Source organism: Cyanistes caeruleus, chromosome 6 (assembly GCF_971803275.1).
Source record: "Cyanistes caeruleus chromosome 6, bCyaCae1.hap1.1, whole genome shotgun sequence".
Taxonomy (NCBI): Eukaryota; Metazoa; Chordata; class Aves; order Passeriformes; family Paridae; genus Cyanistes; species Cyanistes caeruleus.
In genome coordinates this window covers 62266510-62286151 of record NC_141706.1, presented here as the reverse complement: position 1 = coordinate 62286151, position 19642 = coordinate 62266510, and the positions used below count along the sequence as shown (strand labels likewise).

Here is a 19642-nt window from a genome sequence, read left to right as displayed (position 1 = left end):
AGTTTAGATGGGAGGAGGTGGAAAAAAAAGCCAAGCACCTGGAAAACACTTCATTGCTTCTTTATTTAGATGCACCCACAGTACAGAGCCTCTTGAGCATGTGCAAAAGAGGAAGATAACACATTTATAGCTGGGAGCACCATTGAGTTTGAGTTTGATACCATTTTTAAGAAAGTAAACTGTTTCCAAAGAATGACATTTGAATCCAAGAGTTTAAGACCTGCTTGTACTTTATCCAGAGGTGGAAGATATTTTTATTATTACTTGGATGTAGAGTAGAAGACATTTTCACAGTCTGGTTGGACCAGTCTATATATTTTCATATGCACCTTTCAATATATATAAAAAAGATTCGTTTTTCCCCCCTACCCACAGATAGTTAGATGCACCTAAGTTTAAAAACAGTAATGGGACCAGAGCATTCCTATGGGGAAAAATGAACTTTTGCTGCCCTCTCCTGCTTAAACAATGAAATGCTAAAATATTAAGATCTATGAATCTAATGCTAACCTTGAAACAAAAAGCATGACAGGTCATTCGCTATACTACAATCAAAAATAGGACACCAACAAGAAATGTATCGGTACTATTTATATTTGAAAACTCCTCATGGCTCCATGAGGTTATGAATACAACATATTTACAGCAGGTGATCCAAGTAACAAAAACTCTTACTCAGAGAGGTCGTGATAAAAAGTGCACGCTTCTGTGGATGGGAAGCAACACTTGGATAAAAGTTTCCAACCAAAAGTAGTTCCATTCTGTTTCAAGAGGCTGTTCCAAAGAGTTCAAAATGGAAATCTGGGCTACATAAAATCTGCTGCACATACCAACTAGGAAAAACTAATTCATGGCTCACTCCAGAGCTGCTAAGGGAAGCTCATGAGCCAAATTTAAAAATGTACAAGTAAATAAAAACATTCTTCAACCTTGAGCATCATCACCTTTGTCTTCTTTAAGGGCAACTGCTTTGGGATAGTGGTGCCACACAACTAAGAGAAAAGAGCATCTTTGTTTTCAAAGACAGAACTAAAAGGAAGTTGCATCACTTTTACTTGGAGGGAGAAGAACCTCATCTTTCCCATTCTTCACAAAACAATAAAGAGCTTTTTAGAGCTCCTAATATATTTTCTTTTCCATCAAGTGAGAGAGCCTAGGGCTGTACTTACACACATATAATCTAAGTACAGCTGCTGCATTTAAGCAATTCTTAGCTCCAATACCCTCGATTTTTCCGTATATGAGAACAGATAAAAAAATAAATTAAACCCTTTTACTTATGCTAACAAAACCAAGATTAAATTTACTGTAACCCTGCTAGCAAACGCTCCGATGGCATTAGAATACTTGAAATTAAAGCATTCCAACCTTTGGAAGAGAGACAAAAAACATTCAAAAGCAACGAAAGGGAGACGTGCAAGATGAAGAAAGCAACGTGTGGTCAATTCAGGGTGTATGAGAGGAACTTTACTGGTACAGCTGTTACATCCCCACGACCCAATGCCCTCGCAGCTCTTTCCTGTGAGCAGACAGTGCTCAACCCTTCCCCCTGAGACCAATGTGCCCCGGACACGCAGGACCACCCAACGCCTGCCGGACGAGCAGTCAAGAACAACACTGACACAAACAAAGGTGGTTTGTGGAACTCAAGAAGAAAACAAAAGCGTAATTTATGATGCACTGATCACACTTGGGCCCACGGGCTGCCTTCCTCTTCCTCCTCCAGCAGCTCCAGCAGGAGCCCTGCGGGGCCGGGCATGGCGCTGGGACCGCGGCACACGCGGGATCCTGGCAGCAGGTGCTTCTTCAGGTGCATCACCCAGCCTTTAGAGTCAAGTGACTTCATAACAACAGCACATCATCTCCTTCTCCTTAAAGGAACATTCCTTCTCAGAAGTGATAAATCATCTAGAAACGTCAGACACTCCCCACGGTAGAGGCCACAAAATATTGCAACCCACCAGGTTCTCGTCAGTTTTGTATGATCAATAGCAGAATGACATGGAAAAACCAAAAACAGTTACGAACAAACAACACTCACCTAAACTCTAAGTACAGGACAAGGTGCTTTTTCTAATTTCACATTGTTGTGTTTTACTCCACCAGGTGAAAAACATGAAGCTGTATTCCTCCGTTCCTTCTCAGTTTTTCACAATGGAACATAGTCTTTGAGCATGAGTTTGAGTCCACCCCTTCACACCGTGAAATGATCATTTCACACAGAAATCACACTCGCAAGTTTGGTTGGTTTGTGGGGTTTTTTTGGTAACAGAAATAAAAGACTGTCAAAATCAATGGGCTAAGGGACATGATTTGTTATAAATTTATTTAATCTTCAGTATTTCAGCTTGCACCTTTGCTTCAGCACTTTAAAATAAAATGTTTCAACTATGACAGTAACTGCCTAATTTACATTGCGTCCCAGTCAATGTTCTTAAAAGAAGCTCATAATAATCCCATAAAATCATGTTGTGTTTGGTGTTGCGTATGACTAGTTCCACTTTTTTACTTTTTTTTTTTCCAGAATTAACAGTGTCAAGTTCTTACAAAACCTTGAGTTTACAACATTTGTGTGTGCAGACCCAGGAGTACAAACTGTGACCTGATAATCCTGAAACAGTCAGTAGTCTAGGAGGGAATTCTTTTTTTACCTTTTTTCGGTGCCTGAAAACAAGAGAACTTCAAATTCTACTGTATATTTAAATGGTAGGAAGAAAAATATACAAGCTTGTATTTATACTGTATTTCTATCAATGGCAACAGGTCATAATTCATGTTTGCAACTATCACAAAGACTCATGAACACCAAATTCATTTTTATACTGTAAATACTGCTGGATTGATGGTTTAGGATTATCAATTCACTGTTGTCATATGTCTATAACAGTTCAAAAGCATCCTGGAGAAAAATCCTGAAACACATACCTTCCGGTATAGAATAATGCAACTGCATTAGCTAAATATATACTGTACATAAGTCTTATCAGCATTTTACCTACCAAAGATGTAAGATTCCACTTTCAAATACAAAGCAGATAGCCAATAATGTATACTTATAATACAGCCCTCTTCTTTGTTTTTTTATTTTTTTTTTCCTCTTTTGTTTTAAACAATTTGGTCACAATGCACCTTTGATATAAAAGCATTTTAAACTTTATTATTAATACTCAGAACATTAGGATTTCCAGAATTTTTTTTCAGTAGCATTTGTAGAACCACTTTTGGTAACAAATACAGTAGTTAGGAATGAGCATCCAGATGAGAATGCAGAAGTGTATTATCCAGAATCCTTTCCAGCTAAGACCATAGGGCTGGTACTGTGATGAGTAATAGTACTAGAACCACAAAAACACTAGAGTATGTTTCTTAGAGGCTACATCCTCTTTTGCTGGAACACTTTATAAATACATATTAAAAAGTAAGGCAACAACTCCAAACTGTCCAAACTGCTATCTCAACTCAGTTTCCAATTAGACCATGACCACTAGAGATCAATTTCACACTTGTGTTGTTTAACACGTGTCTTTATTCTTTCTAAATGGTCCAATAAGAACATACTGTAATAATTTAGCAATTAGTGTTTCTAAACCAACTCTGGTACGTGTGTCCAATGCAGTATCACTAATACTGGTTAGGTATTGAAGTCCAGGGTGTTACCACTGCCCTTTTTTTTTTTGTCTGAGGATTGTGGACTCTAATTTGGATTTGCAATAAATAGGTGCACGAATCCAAAGCTCCCTTGCCTACTATGTTTATCACCTACATGTTTTTTAATTCCTAATGTTCAAATTAAGGAAGCACCAGAGACAGCCTGGTACTAAAAAAATGCTCACACCAGTAAACAAAACTTTTATTCAGGACCAATGTTTTTCATGGCCCTGATCTGAATGGACATTCAACTTATGAAGATGTGCAAAAGGAAAAGAAAGTCAAATTACAGTAAAGTTATCCAGAGAAGGAGGATGTTACACAAACTCATAAGGAAATGACAGTCTTTTTTCTCTTTTACTATAAATACACGTAACAGTTTAGCAGAAAGACAAGCTAAATTTTAAGATTGTTCACATTTGAAAGTTGTATTATACTCTCTGCTAACGATAAATAAGGAACAGGTCCTGACAATGGAATCTGACATTGCAATTTTCATCAACAGATCTTTGAAGACTGGTTTTAAAGAAGGGTTAAAACAATGATTATGTTTGCAAAGTTCTGAGAAGTCCATCTGTTGTCCAAACTTTGGATTAAAGTCCTTATTTTTTTCCTTTACTTAGAGACAGGTATATACAGTGCTGTTGTAATAATGAAACAAATGTGAAATCTACTGTAAAGTTGCACAATACAGAAAACTGTTGCTCCATCTTCTACTACATAAATGTGTGACTCCACAGGTTAATAATGCTGTTTTGTTTTTTTGTTAAGTTGGAATTATTCCATCACGTCTAAGACCTCTCTTTAATTCCAAATCCTCCAGTTTTTTCCACAGTTCTTCACGCTCTTTCTCTTTCTTCTTCTCACTGACAGATGAAATAAAACAAAGAGTTATCAGGAGAGAAGACTGTATAATATTTATGTTAAAAAACATATAGTTGACATTAATTAGCTGCACTAATTTTCTTGAACACAACTGCAATCTTCCCAACATATATTTGACTTTTTTTTTTAATTTTTTTTTTTATTTTTTTGTTACCTACATAAAATATAACTAAACAAAGCAGTATGAAAATGTAAGCTGAGCAAAGTGACAGTGTTCACAGACATTAATTTGCAATGAGGAATTTAAAAATTCAGTGGAATTTTATTACATAACTAATCTGTCAAGATTATAAAAATTTCCATTATTCACTAAGTTATTTAATCACTTTTATGCTTATTTACAATATAAATAATCTTATATATCACAGTGGCTTTCTAGAAAGCACTCCCTGATTCTTTTAGAGTCGCTATTTTTACTTACAATGACTGCTGCCTTCCCTACAGCTCAGGCACCAACCAAGGCAAAGTTCAACCTACAAGATGTGCCTTTTGTTCAGTGAGTTACTCTTCTTCCACACAAAAATTCCTGCAAGAGCTATGTAGCATTTGCTTTAACAAGAGACTTTAGTAGCTGATTTGAGAAAATTAAACAGCAAACCTAACATTTACTTTACCTGCATTGTTTGCTTTCTAAATTTCCTGTCTCTGCCACAGCTTACTGTGAATAAATCTCATCGAGACTGCAAGGCACAAAATGCTTTCAAGTTCTATGACATCACCTTGTAGGTTTAGATGAAATGGAAATCTAACAATGACAGATACACAGATTCTCTGCCAGTCACATTACAGAAGTCTTGAGAAGTATTTCAAGGGATTAGAAACATTCCTATACGCTTTGATTCAGTCAACATACCAACATCTGGCTCATTTGTTTGGAATTTTGATTTCCCAAGAGGATTTTAAACATATAAAAAAGTACACACAACTTTCAGATAAATCCCTGAAGAACAGTAAAAGGTAAAAAAAAAAAATAGCCTATTGTTACTGGGAAGTATTTAAAATCAAATACAAGAATAAGTGAAATAGCCTTATATTTTCAGGCTACTTACCAATATTTATCTTCTAATCATTAGGAAATACATGCCTGCTTACCTAAAGGTCTGCTAGAGGATGATCACCTCATCCAACTTACCTATTTGACCTATCCCAGCCATTAATATTGAATATATTTCTCCTCAAGCTTTAAGTAGCATCAAAGCTACCCTTTTGAAAAATGGTTTTATTAAGATGCTAAAGATTTTCTGGAAACGTTAAGGTAAATACCCTTGTTTATACATTCAGATTTTAAAATCATAAGAAGTAAATAAAAATGGTGAAATGGTTAGCACCAGCCTTGGTAAGAAATTCAATGTCAGCAGGTGCAGAAGAAATTTTTTGTGTAGTTCAGCCACTAAACCTCCCCCATTTCCCAGACATGGGACACACCTCTGCATTCTGTTCAGAACAGAAATTTCTCATCTTAAGGGGCAAAATGCAACACCAAGTGATTTAGGTCACCAAGCTGCCACTGTGAATAGCTGGATCAGATGATCAATCCTAAGATTCTTTGCTAAGGAACTACACAGTTTTGTCTCAACTGCACTAGGAGATTGGCACTTATTTACCAATACATATCAAGAATATCTGGCTTCTTAGTTTAAATACAGCTCTAAACAAGTCTCTAAAAGTAAAATACCATATTAATGAACTAGCCTGTTATGTGCAGATTTTTCGGGCTATAAAACAAAGTGGAATGAAAGATCAGTGTAACTCTAGTCACACGAGTCAAAAAAACTACAACAGCCAAGAGACTTTCAGGTTGGACTGCCCTAAAAACCTCTGCTGACATGCAGTGCCCTTTGCATTGCTTGGAGAACTCTGAGTCACAGCTAAGGTATGACTTAAATTAAGTTGCAAACTGTTCAAAATTCCTGAAATTTCCTCATTTTTTTCACCTAATCTTTGCGTAAGATAAAACTCTTGAGAAAAGATGCTGCATTGTAAAGGAGAAATAAAGATTAGGGAAAACAGGAGAAAAGACAAGAAGCCACTGGAGTTGAACTAATGCCTCTGTAAGTGGTGTACTGAATGGATCCTGCATGCTGAAAGACTCAGATACAGCAGGACCTCTGAATAAGAAATAAAAAGCCTGAGAGATGTGTCTTTGCTTTAAAATCACATCCAGCCCACAAACTGCAGTTTGGAAAATCAAATCTTACAGGTTTCCCTCATGTCTCTTTCCAAACCTCAGTGTAACTTTATTTAAAAAAAAAAAAGGGTCTTTAATCAAATTTACCTTTAGACCCTTGTTTTCCTTTTATTATTGAAGATCTTGATACACTTAAGTGTTTTGGAATGCAGAGTCAAAAATGAATTGCATGAGGAATGTGGATTCCCAAGCAATGCAATGGATACTGTATTTAATAAAGGCTAAAGAACAACCTGCACACAATCTCACATCCTGCAATGAGAAGCCTAACGAGCAGGCAAAGGCAGAAATGGTGCAGTGTGTATTATGTCTGAGATTATGCAATTGCCCCTGAGTGTAAGGGGAGAACTAAACTGCAGGCCATGTGCACAGCTGACAAAAAAAAGCTTTAAAAAGTTACCGCTGACGATCTGACTTGTAAGTGGCTGTCAGCTCGTCAAACATGGTGCTGTTCATTTCCATAAATGCCTTCAACACATTGTAGACTAAAGCCACAATAGCCCTGTGAAACGTGGAAAAAGAAGAAAGAAAGGAATCCATTAGTTTCAGGTGAAATCAAACGTGAAATAAAAAGTGTCTTCTCTTCCCAGCCTTTCTGTGACCAATTCTGTTCCTGCAAGTATGGTTATGTAAATTCTTCGATTTCAGTGAAACTACTTTTGATTAACATACTTAAAGGTGAGAATCAGCTTCCATGTCCCTACTGACTACTGAAATGGAGCAGGCCAAAACTCTAGGGTAAAAGGCAACAACAGAAAGCTATTACATATAACTACAGTCCCTTCTCTCATGCTGTGGAGCAATTCTGAATGCAACTTCAGAGATTCAAATCATCAGTGCTGGCAGAAGGAATAGAATTCAAACACAGAATGAAAGTGATTCATATTTCCTTATGACTCTTCCATGAAGCTGAATATTCAGTGCATCTATGCAAAATACAAAGCTGTATTTCAAGAGTGATTTCCTTGTGCTCATACAGCTCATATTCATTTTCCCTTTCACAGTTCCTGATCCACTACTCTGGCTGTCATATTCAGACCCAGGGCTGCTTAAGAAGCTGCTCTTCAGCCAGGAGGCAGTGAATCAACAGAGCAAGTGCCAGGAACCTTTGGAGCTAATCCCTACAGCACACAAACTATGTGCCATTTCCCACGCACCCCCCTCTCTCTCATCTCTTTAAATAAAATTTCATTTTTGTTGCCTACACAAAATATTTTCTTATAAATATAAAAAAAAAAAATCTTTAAATATCTCCTTTATTTCAGATTTATCTTTACCTGGCTTGCATAACAAAATTTCTATGGGTATGAAAACTCTGTGAACTGGGATACTGGAATATTCTCATTACCAGAAGCATCCCAGTGCATAATATAAAAGGTTGGAGACTGGTATAAAAGGCTGGAGTCCTGTGCCATGGAAAGCATTCTTTTGTGACCAGTGTTAAGTTATAGAGGCTTTCCAGCAGCCTTAGATTTGTCATGGAAGCACACAAACTTCAGATTTTGACTAGGTAAAGAACAAAAAGACCAATGTTTGAAAAGATGAAACATTTTACAGTAAGGTCTCAAAGCATCTGGGACCTGAGCACAGCACAGCTCATTAAAAATACTGGGTTTACTAAATGCTAATCATCTTGACTTAGAAAAACTTCCCAACTAAAATATAGGATATATGTCCTCTAAGTAATATAATCTTTCATGAAAACGCTTTTTATTAGGTTATTCAGTTTAAAATAAAATTGCCTAATTATCAATATAAAGTAACTACTCAATTATAGTCATAGAGAACAGCTGTACCTAAATAAATTTAGAAAAAACAACCCAACCTAAGAATATACTGTCTGTATGTTTCATGGATGTTTAAAAAAATGCCAACACCAAAAGTCTCCCAGAGGTATCAGTTGATGATACAGCCACAAAGCTTTATTAATGCCAAATAATATTCTTCTAGACAATTTACAATCAGGCTTCAGCGCCAACCCATTTATAAAAAAAACTGCGTAGGAGAAACACTTGATGATCAACATTTTTCTTTCAGTAACAATGTAACATTTAATTACTTCTTTTTTCCAACTTGTGAGAAGGCCTATTTTTATCCCACAAGGTAGTGATTTTTGTACACATAGCAGCTAATTAAAAACACTGAGACAAGCTCAAGTGCAGACTAATATATATTGGCATTATCAGAGTTGCACTTGCTCAGTGCAGCTTTGAGTCTGCATCTCTCCCATTCAGATGTTCTTCAGCAGACATTTCCCAGGTTTATCAGGGTGATGTCAAATGGTAAGATAAAGTGTAAATGCACAAACTTACGGATTCCAGTGCTCTTTAGAAATCCTGTAAAGGCTGGAAAACATGATGGGAAGTATAACGTTTGAGTTCTCCTCTATCAAGCTCATGATGTATTCATTATTCCAATAATACAGCGCTCTTTCAGCCACCTTTGAGTCAAAGAAATAAAATATTAACAGGAATTCAGATACCTGTAATTTTGTGATTTTCTGAAGGAAAAACAAATCACAGAGAAACTCCACAAAGATGAGCTAACAGGAGTGATTAGTTCTGGAATTAAATTCAAATCTGTAGCATAACATGCATGAATGGAATTAAGTTTCTATCCTGTAGTTCTGATCCCACAGCATTCACTCCCTATTTCCTGAGCAATGTGTTATTGCTCACTGAAGACTGGGTGCAGGCACAGCATCAGTGCTGCAGCTGAGGAGGGGAAGAAGAGCAGAGAGAGACTTCCCATCACCCTTTCCCTCAAAATAAGGAGAAGTGCAGATGGGAAAAACCCAGCAGCACTGGGATACCAGAGGAAGGAGAGAGGGAAAGGCCCAGCAGCTGGGCTGGTGAAGAGAGGAGAAATCTTCAGCATGGGGAAGGTAGCAAGGACAGTAATTACCCTGGGGAGGAGCTGGGGGTTAGGAAGGAGGATGCCGATCTGAATTATGATTTAAATAAAGATGTAGTCCAAGGAAGAGCTGAAAAGTCACATTTGTCTTCGTGCCAGGACAGAGCACCAGACTTAAGATGGAGACATTACAGGCCATGAACTTTATATCCTCTTCACATATCCATTTACATCCCATTCATTGTCTTTCCTCCCATTATACAATGTGATTAAAATAGGCTACAGTTTGTGTCACCCCGAACCAGACACATGGTGGTTAGAAGGAAGCAAGTCAGAAAACAAGAACTGCACAATACTGCACCAAAACCAGGGAGCAAATCCATCCTCTGAACCCATCAGGCCAGCACCTGCCACCTACAGTGAGAAGGGCTCAAAGTCTGCTTGGATACAGGTTAAGGATTTGTGAGGGGCTCAGGACAAGTTCTGTGCTGTAACCCCAAACACCTCCAACAAATTATTAATGGAGCTCAGACCTAACCTTCCACCCCAATATATCCTCTTCCACAGAAGACAAGCATTTTAAAACATAATATTTACATTTTGGGGGGAAATTATGTTTGAAACTGAAATTATACATTCCTATACAAACAATAACCTCTACCACTGACCTGAAAATGAGGGCTAGAGACACACTTGGCAATTTGTTTAAACAAGGGTTCCTGGATTTTGACAAATTGTGATGGTTCAATTACATCCAAGATTTCCTCCAGCTCTCCTAGGAACATGACCTAAAGACAAAAAAGAAAGCATTGAATATAGAACCCCCAAATCATCTTGTTCTGCAGAACACTGGTAACCTTCAAATTCTTCAGGAAGAAATAGAAACCTCACTAGCTCAGTGAGACCTCTCTCAAAAAATGTCATCAGTTCTGCCATTGGTAGCTTTTGGACTCAGTCCCTTAAAGCAAGGACAAGTTTCTTCGTCAAGGCTGCATTTAAAGTATTTTGAATGAAATTTCGAATTACAACTGTATATTTATCTATGTTGAAAATCTTGTCTCATACAAAAGTCTGAACAACCAAGGCTTACACTTTCATAACTAAGAAGATTCTCCTAATATTCTCATTCTTGAGAGCAATATTCAATATAACAATTAACAATATAACAATGTAACAGTTTTGCTGTTTCACAAAACCTTACTAGGGAAATTCCAATTTGCATTTGAAGCAAAAATGCACATTTAACTGCATATTTTACATGTTTAGTAGGTAAATACCACATAAAGTATCTTTCATCCTCACTGGAAAAATACTGCCTTCATATATAAACAATTCTAAATCTAACAGAGTTTTCCAGCCTAACCTCAACTATGTTTATTTCCTCCTTTCTAAAAAATTCTCTGCAGAAGTACCAGGACTTATTTTGTGAAGAGAAACCACAGTTATCAAACTTTTCAAGTCAAACTTGTTCAAAAAACTAAAGTATTGAAAAATCAACTACAAGAAATAATACCAAGATTCACCACAGCATGTGCTATCAACCACGAATTATTTAAAGATTCCCTGCTTGGTATGTTTTAGAGCAAAATAAGTTTTGTGTTGTTTTTTGGTTTTTTTTAAATACTAAGAATATCACTTGTAAGCATATCACTTACCTCTTTCTGACTGCAGGTTTTGGGCCAGAATTTCATTAAACCTCTAATGACCTAAATTAGAAGGAAAAAGAAGTTAGATTTTTTACTTTTCTCTCTACAGTGTAAACCATTCATAGTGAAAAAAAGAAGTATGAAAGAAAAATATTTACTGGTTCTGTGAGTGAGGGGTCTTTCTCCAGAAACTGTACTATGCAATACGCCAGCTGTGAGGAGGTAAGAATTTATAAAAACAAAATTAGAACACTTCTAAAAGAAACCACAAAACCCCAACTTTTAAAAAAAGAGACATTTAAGGCAAGATGCTATTCAGCTCTCTCAAACTACATCTAATTTTAGATTGAGATGCACATTTGCACTGTGCAAATCCATTCAAAGTTCAGTTTATAAGAAACAAGAGGACACTTTACAAGAACAGTCAGAGTGACAAATAGCATATAAAATAAAAATCAGAACAACTTGGAATTCTAAATACAGTCATACAAGCAGTGTTTTGAAGCTTCTGCTACTCTCTGTATCTTTTTACTAATTTTATATAGCAAAGTCATGAGAATTCTTGCAAGATGAGTCGACACAGCTAAAACCTGGAATAACATACTGAGAAAGCAGAGCTTTATCCCCATAAGAAATACTGCACTATTTGAAAATCAGAGAGAATGGCAACAGGTAGCAGTTATCAGAAGAAAAATTACATCATGTAAGCTGGAGGTATAAAAAGATGTATGAGAGCATAAATGCAGTATTAAGGAATGCGTGAGGGAGAACATTAAATAAAAAAAATGTGGGTATTGGTATTCAGAAGGTTGCCAGGGTGAAGAAGAGCCTTGACAGCACAAGACTAAGGAAACCCAAACATCCTCTTGGGAGAGAAAATGGGAAAGGCAAACTTGTGAGAATGAGAAAAGAGCAGAGAGGAAAACCTAGAGAGAGAGCTTAACTACTAAACAAAATTTCCAAGATATTACAGATTAATGTTATGCTTTTAATTACCTAATCAGAACAGAAGCTAGATATTATCACACAAAGGATATTGAATTAATTTTGAAAAAAAACTATTGTATTTTTTCCACATTTAGAATTTCCCCCACTTTTTATGTGTGTAGTTAAATTTAGAAAGCAACCTTAAAAAATATACATATAATTATTACTGAACAGAAAATATTTCCATAATTTCTACCTGTGCATGGAAGAGTGATAAACTCCTGACAGTGTGTAAAGGGATCAGCACCTTCACCAGAAACTGTTTATGCTCTGCCTTGAGAGGTAAAGCAAAACCATTGATAATACTGGAAATTAGAAAAGAAATATTTGTTAGTGTCATCATCACAGAGAGCAATACTGAGGTCTGAACGAGCACTTCATGGATTAAAATATATTTAGCAGTCAGCACCTGTTTACAAATAACGCTTGTAAGCAGGTGCTGACTTTGGTCCTGCTTTATATGAGCAGGGCACTACATATCTAGGTAGCAATCCAGCTCCCATTAGGAATAATCACATAAACAGCTGCACAAACCTGTTGCCAAACAGATAAGACACTGTCTATGTGGTCTGAAATTTCATGTAAGTAAGGTGGTCTCGAGTAATTAACCTACCAAAATTAGACTCACTCAAAACATTCACCCTGCTAAGTGTGCTCAGAAGAAAATGATCCTCCAGGCATGTAAGGATGAAGTGTGCAGTATTTAATGCACTCATACCCATAAAATCAATCCAACACTTTGGCTGTAAGTTGCAGGTGGTTCTATATTCTTGGCAAAGATGTGACAGAGATTTGCACATGGGCTTAAAGATGAGCATGTGCACACATCTGTTTTCAGAACCAGGGATTATCATAATACTTTTTCCGAATCTGACACTATCCTGACGTGCCCACAAGGGAAGTCTGAGTTAGATAATAAATAAAGACTCATTTACCTTCCTAAAATTTCCAACAGTTCAGCTACGCCATTGAAGTGTTCGGTTTCATAAACAAATCTAAAAAAAGAAAAGTTAAACATAAGCAATATATCAGTTTCCTAAAGCGTTCCTACGCAAAAAGCACCTTCTTCCACAACTTACCGTAGAAAAATATTATTAATCTGTTTTCGGATAAATGCTCTAAGACCCAGGAACTTGCCATAAATTCTGTGCAAGACTGTTTTTAGGTAGTCTCGTTCTCGAGGGTCTTCGCTGTCAAACAGCTCCAACAGCTGTGTTTAAAGGAAAAAGAGAAGTGAAACAGGAGACATTTGACAAGTAGGACACACAGACTTCTGTATGAAACTGAATTCATGCAAAGACATGAATGAAAGAATGTGACATCCATGGTATCCAAGGAGTAGATATCCAGTGTTAAAAAAATCTGCTGGAACCTCAGAACAACATCACAAAACTCAGAATAATAAATTTGGGATTAACCAGCTCCAAAATGCTGCCTTCCTTCTCCCCACAGATTACTATGATAAGATAGTTTGCCTTTTACCATCCACCATTCCCTGGCTCTGCAGAACCAGAAGATCCTCATTTGCTCTAATACTCTGTTCTCACAACATTGTATCAAGGTCACATTTTTCTAATTGCTTGTAATTTATATGATGAGCTCTTAAGCCTTCCTAGTGATTGCATGGCCTTCACGCTGTGGAAAGACTCAACAGGGGAAGTCCATGCCAGCACTGGATCTGCTGTTACAGGATCTCCACCAATTGCCACAAATCAAAAAAACATCAGAGGGAATTAATCCTTCACTTTGAACAAAATGGTGATTTCATTATCAATGCCAATTAAAAACACAAAACAAAACAATGAACAAAGAAAAAAAAAACAATAGAAAACCCACATTTACTAATTAGCTCTTAAATAGCAAAATGGTTATGTGAGACTCCGTCAAAGAGAAGGTGTTTTAGTGTCTGTTATTGAACAAAATGTATCCCAAACACTGACACCTGAAGCTGCATGAAATGAGCAGCAGGAATATCACCTGCAAATCTGTTTTGCTCCCCTTGGATCCTCTGCCACAAAAGTATGAGCTTTACATTAGCCACCTTCTTCATTTTTTTGTGACACCACAACATTGGCTATTCTAAATATTTGCAATTAATTCAGAGGTAAACTTTACTTAAAAGCAAAAAGCACAACTAACTGCTACATATGTGCAGAAAACAGTAATTTTAGGTAATTTTTAATAATCATAAGCAACCAGTATCTGTCTTGCACAAAAAAGAATGTAACTGTCAGCCAGTACCTGTCTTGCAAGAGAAATAAAGACAGTTTGTCAAAAAGGACTTACAAATGGGTAAAATGCTGTCAGAAAATCATTACAGGAGTGGCAGAAAATAAAATTATCTTAGGTTCACAAACAGATTAAGTATAAATACGTATTACAAGTAAATATGTCAGTGTATGCATGCTGCACCTGATCTCTGTTAAAATGCTACACAACCTCTGAGGTGAAAAAAGATAGAAAAAAATTTGATTAAAAATTGAAAAAAAATTTGATTTGATTTGTTAGGCTGTCTGGGATTTTTTTTTTTTTTCTAATATCCAGGTCTAGGACTGATGCACACATTCTTCCTCATTGTTTTGAACATTTCTGCAGCTTACAATGAGATCTCACTGTATTTTCCTTGCAGTAAGAATCCCTGGCAGGAATTTCATCAGGGAAGTATGAGGCTTGTCAGCTGCCCTCCAGAGGTTAGAAATACATTGCTTTGTTCAATTAGTTCTAGATTTAAATAAATAAATAGTCACCTCATCTTTCCCCAAATAGCACATTTCAGCCTAAGACAGCAAACAGCTGGAAGCATTTATGTTTTTCATTTTCTTACTGGATAGAAAAGTATTTATATTTCCAGTTCTCTTAGGCAGATCCTCTCTGGAAACACTGCTAAACTCAGTCTCTCATTAAAAAAAATAAATTATTTTGCTATGTCCAATTTGTTATCAGGTTTTTAACAATAAAGTCTTATTTTTATGGATAAGCTGCAAGACTCCCATATTTTATGTTGAGTATTCTAAACATACATAGAAAAGGGAAATTAATTTTCCAAAATAGCAACCAACATAACACAGAGACTTGTGGATATATTTGAATAGTATGTCTCTTAGCAACCACTGCCAACCATTTCAAACTGTACATAAGCAGGCTTTAAAAATGAACAGCTACACTGGTAAATACATTATTTTATTAAAACATACAGCTGAAAGCCAGAAGCATACTATACTTAAAAAAAAAAAAAAAGTACATAAACAAGCAAAAAGTTTGAAAAAAGTCCATTAAAAAAAAATAACTTTTTAATATTTTTTTATACAGGCATCCTTACTGCCCAGAAATAGTTCATTAAAATTTATTTAAAAAAACAAATTAAAAATTAATTTTGAGACAAAGCTGATTCCAAATACTCCAAATGTCCCACCTGCATTATCAGTGTCATGACAACACCAAAATGCTTGATGTTCTTAAGTCTCAAATTGCTTTCCTGTGTAAGGGAGCTCCGTTGCAGATACTCAGGAGTTACTCCAGACACACAACAAACACAACAGGAAGTGGAAGGACACCCCAGTTCCTACAGCTCACCACAAAGTATTTACACACAGGGAAATATATCTACTTACTTGTGTATATATATATATATATGGGGGGGGGGGGGGCTGAATAGAACTTTTTGTAGAAAAATGTGAATTTTAAATTGACACACTGTGCACAGCAGTATGAAAATGTGCATCACCAAACCACATGGCAAGAACACAGGAGTCCTTGGAACTCCTTTGACCTCTTAAGTGTCACATCATCTTTTCTGATACACAGGTTTTAAAATCTCATATTCCCTCTTTTCAGTAGATGCTATTCTTCCATTTTGTAGATTTAATGAAAACTAGCAGGATTTAAAAAAAAACCAAAAATTAAATCCTTGGTTTAGACCCATTCTCCTGTGCCAAACTGACAGTTTTGAATGTCTTAAAGGGTGTGAGTGGGATGTTGCCAGTCATGACCAAGTTCAGCAGCACAGAACAGGAGCATCTAAGAATTATTTTTACTAGATTTTGAAGGACAGCACATGCATTCATCCTAATGCAATCCTGCTCTATCTAATCAAACTAAAACCAGCCTGGAAAAACCTGTCAGGAGTGATTTATCATACATATTCTTTTATCTCCACCAGGTACTGGATGAACACACTGGTGCACCTCCTTGTCAAATCAATACTGAGATGAACAAAAAGGAAACCACCAGAGATTTGATCCAGAAGAAAAATGCTCTTGTGTTTAGGAGATAGAAAAAATAAAAATGTAAGTATATCCCATTACTTTTGTAGGATGACAAAGGTCTTGTGATAATGAGAAGGAAACTAAATTCCTTTCTTTGAAACTTTGAATGTAAGGACAGAAATTGCTCTTTTCATTACATTTTTCAGATATTCTTCATCCAAACAACATACATGAACTGTAAGAGCAAAACTTTTATTGCTTGAGCACTACAGGAGAAAAATAAAAGCTCCCTGAGTGATAAGGGGCAAAAGAAAGGTCTTCAAAAATGTTGAGTATCTCCTGCCAACTCCAGTTTGTTTTTCATTCAGGTATCAGCCTGCAAGTAGGAATCTTTCTAAATTCTCCTAATTTTAAAAGCAAGCTACAGACAGCATCAAAATTCTTTCTGACTTTGCAGTTATACAAAAACTCACGAAGGGAAAAGAAAGCCCAAGACAGGCCTGTTCTCAAAACTGAAGACAAAAGATTTGTGGAGTGTCCTGGCTTATCCCAGGAAACAACTTCCTTCAACCACCTCTGTATGTATAAACAATATTAGGACACATTAAAGCTGGTGTTTAAGTAGTCTCTCTAGATAGAAAGAATAGCATTTTGAGACTACTTGGTAGCAAACTTTTCATTTTTTAACAGTTACTGTTTCAGCTCCCTCTCAAAACCAGTAAGTCAAATATTTTGATTGAGGTATTGAAACTGGATCCAAACCATCTATTTTATGTATCTATAGCAACAGAGACTGACATATAAACACACACACACCTTTTTCCACTACCTCCATAGATTGAAAACTTTCATTGTAGATGCTGATTTAGCCTTTTTCTGTTGCAAATGAAGTTACACTTTCAAATTCTAGACAAGATCTTTTCACAGGATTTTTTTCTCCCCCAAAAGCAACACTAAGCCTTAAAGAAAACACACCAGCTTACCTGCAATACAAATTTCTGATCTATGTACTTTTTGGCAATGCTGGGCTGAAATTCTTGGCTTTCCAAAAATCGTATGAAAAACTCATATACAAGCTGCAAAAGAAAAAAAAAACAAAACACAGTTTAGTTTATGACTTGATTAATCTTTATATTTTAGTATCTCCCCATGTTATTTTGTTAGAAGATGAAATGCTTATTTTTCCCTAGTAGAAAGGGTTAAAAAAATGGAAAATATTCTTCTCCTTTATCGAATTGCCACCTTTTAGTTAAAATTAATTACATTAGCTTTTTAAGCTGCCTTTGCTTATTTAACTCCAGTCAAAAACATTTCATCACCAAGAACAGGCACTGCCATCTTGTAATGCTTGTTATCATCTTGTAAAGCTTCCTAGAGTAATTGGGAAGCACATTTAAACTGCCCTCTGAACTGCTGAAGTCACATCAAATACAGACATTACAATTCCAAAGGGGTTGGTGGAACAGTTGGAAATATTTAAATTAAATTAGAAACTGCTTAGAGTAGTGTTCCAGTACAACTTGAAACACAGAAGAAGAATACAAACCAGAATTTATTCAGAAGTTCCTAACTTACTGTAAAGATTAGCCTCAGGGCTGGAGAAAATCTGCTTATTTTCATGCAATTCCATCTCTACCTAAACTCTTCAGTGGGACAGCAAGACTTTTCATTTAGTGGAGAAAAAGAAGAGTATAAAAACCAGGGAACAAGGAAGTGAAGTGAAACAGAGACTGCTGTGGACTCCTAAGACAGCAACTCTGATCTGTCACTGATAATGAGCTGCCAGCCAGCCATTCTCTTTGCAGAACCTTTTCATAAAAAGCAGCCATTGAAAACTTTTTCCTTTTTTGTCTTTAGTGAGTATGAATATTGATACTGAAATGAAAAAGGAAGCTTAAAAATTACATTTTAAAATCGTTTTAAATGATTTTCCATGACAGCAATGTGCTGCAAAACTGCTGCTGGTACTTTCTAACAGCGTTCTCTGACTTCTCAAAGGAAGCAATAGGAAATCAAAAAGCAGGAGAGACTTTTAGAAAAAAGCTGTGGGAAAAGTGACAGCTTACATAACAGCAACATTAAATCATCAGGAAATCAATCCCATTGACTTTTTACAAATACTTTAGTGAATTTCTTCTTGGCAATGGTAAGCCATCCACTGGATAAGAAATTCCATCATTTCCATGCAAGTAATGACTTTTTGAACTACAGCACCAATGTGACTGAATGTGCTATTTCCAGGCAGGCACAGCTCCTCCAGAGATGCCTTGAAGTTTTGAAGATTCTTATTTTTGTGGAATTTAAATATAAATGAGGGATGAACCTACATTTCAACAGATTCTGAATTAAAGAGCACAAAAGAGTGAAACAAACCACTCACAGGACTGTACGTGGAACTGTAAAATCAAATCCTCATTTCAGGCATGGATCAGTTTTGTTCCTTTGCTCACAAAAACTCCCAAACTCCAAAAATGGTTACTCAAGCAAACTTCTTGTAAGTTTACCAGTGGTATAAATCATTATCCTGAACTAACACAACAGGACCTTCTTCTGTATTTTCTATACATGAAATTACTGCATCAGTATCAGTGATGCCTTCTCCAGTTTAGTTTATGTTCTTGATTCAAAATCATAGAACAATGGAATGGTTTGGGTTGGAAGGGACCTTAGAGATCACCTCATTACAGCCCCACTGCCATGGCCAGGGACACCTTTCCCAAGACCAGGTTGCTCATCCAACCAGGGCCCCATCCAACCTGGCCTTCAACACTCCCAGGGATGGGGCAACCACAGCTTTTCTCTGGCCAACCTGTGCCAGGGCCTCACACCCTCCCAAAGACAAGAACTTCTTAATGAAGTGTGATCTGAATCTCTCCTTGTCTGATCACTATCTGACCATGTAAAAAGTCACTCTCCCTTGTTTTTCTCATAAGCTCATCCCTTTCAAGTACTGGAAAGCTGAATGAGGTTTCCCTGGAGCCTTCTCTTCTCCAGAGATGAGTAACCCCAGCTCTCTCAGTCTGCACTCACAGGACAGGTGCTCCAGCCCTCTGACTGATCATCTTTGCACCCTCCTCTCTGGACCTACTCCAACAGGTGCACAATTCTCTTGTGCTATTAACTCCAGACTGGATGTAGTGTTATTCCACATGGGGGTCTCAAAATCCCTTGTTTTGACAACTGAAATTCAGAGGAAGGGATGCTACTAAGTGAGCTTGAATCCTGCTACA

The 19642-nt window shown here is 36.6% G+C and overlaps 1 protein-coding gene across 12 annotated transcripts in view; it reads right to left on the bottom strand.

Annotated features, from left to right (window-relative positions):
- Nucleotides 1-3130: 3130 nt before the first annotated feature.
- Nucleotides 3131-19642, bottom strand: part of PPP2R5E (protein phosphatase 2 regulatory subunit B'epsilon) — a 74225-nt gene continuing 57713 nt past the window's right edge. For 6 of the 12 annotated variants that reach the window (XM_023927383.2, XM_023927385.2, XM_086894283.1 and 3 more), the window contains 10 exons: nucleotides 17396-17488; nucleotides 13287-13417; nucleotides 13143-13202; nucleotides 12404-12512; nucleotides 11379-11432; nucleotides 11230-11280; nucleotides 10243-10362; nucleotides 9034-9161; nucleotides 7122-7223; nucleotides 3131-4514 (listed from right to left, as the gene is read on the bottom strand). In XM_023927383.2, the coding sequence (XP_023783151.2) occupies nucleotides 4415-4514; nucleotides 7122-7223; nucleotides 9034-9161; nucleotides 10243-10362; nucleotides 11230-11280; nucleotides 11379-11432; nucleotides 12404-12512; nucleotides 13143-13202; nucleotides 13287-13417; nucleotides 17396-17488 (948 nt within the window). In that variant the 3' untranslated portion in view covers nucleotides 3131-4414. The remainder of the gene's footprint in view (nucleotides 4515-7121; nucleotides 7224-9033; nucleotides 9162-10242; nucleotides 10363-11229; nucleotides 11281-11378; nucleotides 11433-12403; nucleotides 12513-13142; nucleotides 13203-13286; nucleotides 13418-17395; nucleotides 17489-19642) is intronic. The other 6 variants (XM_023927384.2, XM_086894286.1, XM_086894287.1 and 3 more) reach the window with 1 other exon arrangement.